This window comes from Antechinus flavipes, chromosome 4, assembly GCF_016432865.1.
Source record: "Antechinus flavipes isolate AdamAnt ecotype Samford, QLD, Australia chromosome 4, AdamAnt_v2, whole genome shotgun sequence".
NCBI lineage: Eukaryota > Metazoa > Chordata > Mammalia > Dasyuromorphia > Dasyuridae > Antechinus > Antechinus flavipes.
The window spans coordinates 204,202,445-204,210,043 of NC_067401.1; the positions used below are offsets into that span (position 1 = coordinate 204,202,445).

A 7,599-nucleotide genomic window follows, 5' to 3' on the forward strand; every position below is an offset into this window, starting at 1 on the left:
AAAAGGTTACTTAACCAACCTAGGGGAAGAACAAACACTTCAGAAAGCGGACTGTGGGAAGGAAGCCCTGCAGCGGGATCCTTTGGGATCCCCTCCGTGCACACATAAACACACACACCCCTCAGGATCCCAACAGCACCTCCTTCTCCCAGCCCAGCCCAGCGCCAGTCCCCCAGCTCTCCTCCCCTTTCTCCTGCAGTTTCTCTCTCCCTCATTCACAGGTTCTAACGCGTCCCTTTCCCGTCCACCCTCTTCTCCGAGTTTCACGTCTTCCCTGCTTGCACGGAGCCCATGGAGGGAGCGTCAGACTCACGCTCCCTGGGTACATGTGCCTCTCGGCTCTTTGCAGGGTGAACGCGAACGAAGACACCGGGCCAAGCCCTTCGGTGGGGGTTTCAGGGGGACCCTTTAATTCCCCGGCCCCACCCACTGGCAGAGCTCTCCCCCTTCCGGCCCCAGCCCCAGACCCGACTCACCAAAGTTCCTGGTCCCCTCCAAGGGGACCTCCTGGGTGAAGATCCAGGGCGGGTTGGTGGCGTACAAGGAGGTGGTGGTGGGAGTTGTATGTTTCTTCCCAAAGAGTTTGCTGAAGGTCCCTTGCACCGACTGGTTCTTCTTCATCTTGCCCTCTGCGTGTGTTGGTTGGGTTGCGGAGGGCCGCCTCCTCCCCGGCGCCGGGGTTCCGCTGAGTTGGGTTGGACTCTGCCCCGGCCTCTCACCGAGGGGAAGATTCTAAGAAGTCATTGCCCCGTCCACGGTCCTTACCCCGCCACTGACTGCAAGGGCTGCAGGTGCTGTGGGCTCCGCAGCACTCCTGGAAATGGGAGGCACCTGGCCAGGTAAAAGGGCTGGTTGCTGTTACCTGGCCCCGCCCAGCCGCCGCCACAGCAGCCGCCCCACCGCCCAACTCCCCGGGTCACATTCCAGCCTGCCTCTAGCCTACAACAAGCCATTGTTCAGCTGGCCTAGCTCAGGTAGTCTGGGAATCTCTGCCCAGCAAACCTCCTTCTCCGGATGGCCACCTAGCACCTTCCTGGCAAGTCTGCCGGGCCCGGTGGGTTCCTCCCTTCGTGTTTCCTGATTTCTCCCCTGCCTCAATCCCCACTGAGGAGAAGCTTCAAATTCCCACAAGAACTATCTGGGGTCGTGGTGGTTCATAGAACCAAAGAAAGAATTTAGAACAGAAACGGAGCTTAAAACGGACTTGTCCAGATTTGTCCCAGATAATAAGAAGCAGAAGAAGATTCAACCTCGGTCCTATTTCTCAATCCTTCATTCTCATTCTCATTACTGAGTGTGAACTAGAGACAGAATAGCCTACTAGAGAGTCCACTGGACTTGAATAAGGATGGGCAGGTCCGACTCCCGGGAACTCTAACCAAGCTGAAACTTGGGAGCTCAGTCACTTACTATGTGAGATCCTGAATAAGTTACTGAACTTCTGAGTGCCTCAGTCGTCTTATTTTTAAAATGGAGAGATTAGACTCGATGGCCTCTAACTCATGAGCTAGAAACTACGAGTTTCTGAAAGCAAACCATCAAAGACCGGAGCAAGTCCCAGGCCATGGGAGAATAAAACACTCATCTTCTGTTTGCTCCAGGACCTGGAAGTCAGAGGGAAATATGAGGGAGGAAAGGGTAGGATTGTCAGGTTTATGTCTCTTGACAAAATGCGTCAGCTGGGTAGGTTGTGAAGTGTGTGATTCAGTGACACAGACTGGACTTTCTACTGAATTACCCAGGTAACAGCCCCTCTTTCTGAGTTATAAAGGCCCAGGAATGCTCCAAGCATCCAGATGTCTGTAATTTTGATTTGATTCCATCAGTGACAGTTTAATTGTGTGGCAAAGAAGCTTCCTACCTCAATAAAGTAGAGTCCTTCAACCTTTGGGACACCTATGACCAGAGGAGACCTTGAAACTGACTGCTTTTATTCCTCATTCTGTAAAGATGCTTATTGTGTTACCTGCTCATGTCCAAAGACCGTATTTATTTAGAGTAACATGTACTGGAAAGAGCAAATAAGTCATCAAAGTTTTCATTAAGTGCTTTCCATGTGCCAATCGCTGTACTAAGCATAAGAAATACAACTATAAGCAAAAAGAAAGTCCCAGCACTTAAGGAACTTATACTCTAAATAGGGAATTCAGCACATGAAAGGAAGCAAAAAAGAGGTGGGAATAGAGTGTGGAAATGAGATAGGGTGGGGAATGGAACCTGTTGAGGAATGGAGATGTAGCTATTCTGGGAACTTGCTTTGCAGTGGATATTCTGGGAGGAACCAAGCACTCAGAGAAAAATGTCAGAAATGGTAATATACTTCCAATATGGTGAAGTCCAGGGACTTCCAGGGTGAGAATATTAATTGTTTCTCACTCGGACCCTATGAAGCATGTATTCTTATTTTATATAAAGAAGGGCAGCTTCCAGACTCCAATCCTAAACTGAGCTTTAGATTTCTCAGCCAAGGGACATTGGAGCAAATTTAGAAAGTCAGAAGTGGGGTCCAGGGAGGCATGGAAGCACTGAATTTATACTCAAGAATTCTGTTCAAATTCTGTGGCTGGTACTCTGAGGATTAGAGATAAGTGACCAGTATAGGAAAAGGTGGTAGGGATTTCAAGTCAATAAAATATTTAAGTGCCTACTATGTGCCATGCATTGTGCTAAGTGCTGAGGATCCAAAAAGAGTCAAAAGATATCCTTGTCCTCAAGGAATTTACAATCTAATGGAAGTAGGAAGGACTTGGCTGAACTTTCCCATTCTTCCATTTTCTTCTTTGTGACCATGAATACTTAACTTTTGAATCTCAATTTCCTTATCTGTAACATGGGATGATGATACTTGTACAATCAACCCACATAGGAATAATTTGAGACAAAAGTTCTTAAACCTTGAAACACTAAAGAAACAAGCCATTTAGTAATAGAAGAGAATGTACCGAGTACCTGTTATCTAATATCCATCCATCAGTAGGCATTTATTGAGTGCCTTCTACGTTCCAGTCTTGTTGCTAGTCTGGAGATACAAAGACAAAAATAAAACAAAACATGGAATGTTCATTCTTTTGGAGGAGGAGAAAGAACACATACATAATTATATATAAACGCCAAATAAATGCAAGCTAAATTTTGAGGGGAGGGCACTGGCAGCTGAATGTAGGAGATGCTTCACATGAGAAGGTGGTGCTTGAGCTGTTTTTGAAAGAAGCAATAAGTTCTAAGAGTTAGAGGGGGATGGGAAAGGGGGACAACCCTTCTGGATTTCTGGGAGATAAAGACATCGTCAGCCTGGCTAAGCACTCTGAGTGATGACTAAAGTGTAAGAGATTCTTTCCCCAAAGGAGCTCAGTCTTATCATAGAAACAAGCCCTACACAGGGAGAACAAGATAACCTCTTACATATACACATATATAGGAATCTATGTACATAGATAATAAATCAAAGAATAGATAAGAACTAAAGCTATGATTTCATTGATGCAGGGAGCTCCAGGATGAGGGAGCTCTTTCTACCAAAGCAGGTTAACATTGTCTCTGCAATTTAGAGTTTTAGGGAGTTTCTTAAACTCAGAGTGATTTTCCCAGAGTCACATTGCCAGAGTATGATAGAGGCAGGATTTGCTAGGTCTTCTTGGCTCCTAAAGGAATATATCATATAGATTATGGATTATTGCATATCCATCTATTATCTATTGAACCCCTTCTCTGTTTCTCTATATAACTCCATGCATATCTAAATATCTATTTCTTTATATCTATTTGTAACTCTCTAGCTATATTTATCAACCTCTCTCTAATCTATATCTAATTATCTATCTATATCTATTTTTAATATTTATATCTACCTATATATATTTTTCCATGTATCTGTATCTGCTTATATATCTATATCTAGCTATTTCTGTACCTAAATCTGCCTATCTATATATCTAATTATCTTTTTCTCTATATCTATTTCTGTATCTATATCCACGTGTCTATATCTATATGTAGCTACATCTCTATTTATATTTAATTATCTTTCTTTCCATATCTCCTCATCTATTTTTATATCTATATCTATATGTAAGGATCAAATGAAATAACATATGTAAAGCTTTGCAAATGTTAAAAGTGCTATATGAATGCTAATTTTTTAAATTAGATATTCTAGGACTTCAGAGAAGGGGAGGTCATTTTGGGATGTCAGGAAGGTTTCATAGAATAGGTAAAGAGGGTATATATAGGTGGGGGCAAGCCAGCTATTCCAAGCACAGGGAACAATAGGAGCTAATTTAGCATGGGGATAAGGCAAGCAAGAAGTAAATGCGTTTAAGGGGAGACCAGTAACAAAAAGGCATCAAGGTGTAATAGACAGAGTACTATTCTCAGTGCTGGGAATACATGGATTCAGGTACCTCTGATGCTTTCTAACTGTGTGACAACAGCTAAGTCACTAGACCTCTCTGTGCCTTATCTACAAAATAAGAAAAACGAACTTAATAACTTCTAAGTTCCCTTCCAGGTGTAAATCAACGATCCTACACTTACCCAATGGGAGGAGAAGGCTCATAAAAAGAACAGTAGGACATAAGATTATCTAGCTTAGGGACAGGGAGTGCATTTCTTGAGGATCTCAAAGTTTGGACTTGATTTGTGATTCAATGGAAAGAATACTAGACCTAGAATTAGGAATCCTAGATTCAAATTCTGCTTCTGACCACATGTGTGACCTGGAGCTAATTATTAAAACTCCTTAGGTCTCAGTTTTCTTATTTATAAAATGAAAATTTTGAACTAGATGATCTCTGACATTTCTTCCTACTCTACAGATAACAGAGGGAAATGTAGATTTTTGAGTAAGGGAGTTCCCTGATGAAAGGAGCAGGTGTGTGTAGTAGGATCGGAAGATCTGAGATTAGGAAGAGGCAAGACAAACAACCTCTAAGGCCAATGCAGATTTGCCAAACAGGGCCTGTTAATTTACTTTACTTCAGGGTTTCTTAAATTTTTCCACTTGTGACCCCTTGCCACACAAAAAATTTTTACATGACCTCATCTCTGAAATGTTTCTAGCAGTGCTCATGCATGCACAGTGCAAAGTGCACCTTACATGTTCAAAACCCATGCTGCAGTGAAGTCAATGCAACATGGTAAGGGCTGCCAGAAACATCTCACATTCATTATGAATTTTATTTTTAATTATTCTTTGATCATTGTATTCAGAAACCTTTTATTGTTGCCAAATTTTTCATGATCTCCCCATTCAGTTAGATGATCCCAAATGGGATTGTGACTACAGTTTAAGAAGCTTTTCTTTTCTTTATTTTAATTTGTTGTCCTAGTGGCTTTTGGCCTTTTATGAACTATTGCTTTCACTTCTTTCTCCTCCACTTCCCATGGAATTTTTCCTTTTCACAAGGGCCACTAAGCCAATCTAGATAAGAATGTTGGACCTGGAATCAGGAAGACCTGAATTCACATCCAATCTCAGACACTACTGTGTGATTCTGGGGATGTCACCTAACTCATTTGCCTCAGTTTTCTCATCTGTAAAATAGGGCTAATAATGTATCTCCCAGGATTTAAGGATCAAATGAGATGATAATTGTAAAGTATATGGCATAGTGTCTGGCACATCTAACAGGGCATGCTACATTTTGCAATCATAGTTTACCACTCCTCTCTGGAAAGAAAGGTCATGTTTCATCATCAGTCCTCTGGAATCAAGATCAATAATTTTATTTCATTTAAAAAATTAATAACATTTTATTTTTCCAGATATGGGCAAAGATAATTTTCAACATTCACCTTTGCAAAACCTTATGTTCCAAATTTTTCTCCCTTTCTTCCCTCCTTCCCCCAGACAGCAAGCAATCTAATACAGGTTAAACATGTGCAATTATTCTAAACATATTTCCATATGTTTCATGCTGTGCAAGAAAAATCAGATGAAAAAGGGGAAAAAAGCATGAGAAACGAAAAAAAGAGCAAATAACAACAAAAAAGTAAAAATATTATGCTTTGATCCATATTCAGTTGCCATAGCTCTCTTTCTATCACAAGTCTATTGGAATTGCCTTGAATTACTTAATTGTCGAAAAGAGTCAAGTCCATGATCATTACATAATCTTGTTGCTGTGTACAATGTTCTCTTGGTTCTATTCACCTCACTCAGCATCAATTCATGTAAGTTTTTCCAAGCTTTTCTGAAATTAGCCTGTTTAGCATTTCTTTTAGAACAATAATATTCCATTACATTCATATACCATAACTTATTTAGCCATTCTCCAACTAATGGGTATCCAGTCAATTTGACACTACAAAAAGGGCTGCTACAAACATTTTTTCACATGTGGATCCTTTCCCTTTTTTTATGATCTATTGGGGATAGAGACCTACTAGTGAAGGACACTTCCTTTTTAATTATTTATTTGCAACATTAGTTTTTATTTAAAATTTGAGTTCTAAATTCTCTTGAGCTGACAAGCAACATGATATTGATTATAATGTGAAGTCATGCAAAACATATTTCTCTATTTTTGTTGTTTTTTAATTGTTTTGGTTATGTATGACTCTCCATGACTCCATTTGGGGTTTTCTTGGCAAAGATACTGGAGAGGTTTGCCATTTTCTTTTCCAACTCATTTTACAAATGAGGAAACTAAGGCAAAGAGCATTAAATGTTTGCCCAGAGTCACACAGCTAACAAGTGTCTGAAGCCAAATTTGATCTGGGAAAGATGAGTGATCCTGGTTCCCAGCCTGATGTTCTATTCATCCTACCACTTTACTAATCCAATTTCTCTGTCACGTGCAAAATAAATTACCACACACACACACACACACATAAAACAAGAAAACTAAAGAATGTAAAAAGAATATCTTTTAATCTTATTTTAGAGTTCATCAATTCTCTTTCTAAAGGTGGGTAGCATTTGTCATCATGGATTTTTTGGAACTGTCTTAGATCATTGTCTTGATCGGAGTAGCCAAGTCTTTTAGAGTTTATTATCCTTACAATGTTGCTTTTACTGTGTTCAATGATCTCCTGGTTTTGCTCACTTCACTTTGTATCAGTTCATCTTAAGTTTCCCAAGTTTTTCTGAAAACATTCTGATCATCATTTCTCAATAGTATTCCCACAATCATATAACACAACCTATTCACCCATTCCCTAATTGATGGGCATCCTGAGGGACACTTTTTAATAGTGCTTTTAGTAAATGCATTCTCTTAGGCAATATCGATTTATTTGGTATGTCTTAGTTGCACGTGAAGGCTTAATGCCTCAATTGGACAGTTATGTATAAGAGGTGCAGTTTTTACAAAAAGAAATTTCCTACCTTATCTAGGACAAACAAAGGCCACATCATGACTGGTTCTGTTAACTCTGAGTAAGGAAACACTGGAGTCCGGATACTATTGCTATTAGTCAGGTACAAGGAGATGGATCTTGGTGGCCCAGGGAAGAAAATATGAAGAAAATACTTAATTTTTCTTTAATTTTAAAAGAAAGGATGATAGTTTGTAATAGCTTGGATGCAAGAGGTAAAGAAGAGGCAGGAGCTAAAGAACAAGACTGTTATGGTGTGTTTTGGTTAGGAATCAGAAGATA

General features: G+C 40.4%; 1 protein-coding gene across 1 annotated transcript in view; it reads right to left on the minus strand.

Annotated features, from left to right (window-relative positions):
• C4H6orf132 (chromosome 4 C6orf132 homolog) overlaps positions 1–2,079 on the minus strand; it is a 50,451-nt gene extending 48,372 nt beyond the window's left edge. Inside the window, exon 1 of the mRNA XM_051996920.1 lies at positions 477–2,079. Coding sequence (XP_051852880.1) covers positions 477–621 — 145 coding nt within the window. The 5' untranslated portion in view covers positions 622–2,079. The remainder of the gene's footprint in view (positions 1–476) is intronic.
• Between the last annotated feature and the right edge of the window lie 5,520 nt (positions 2,080–7,599).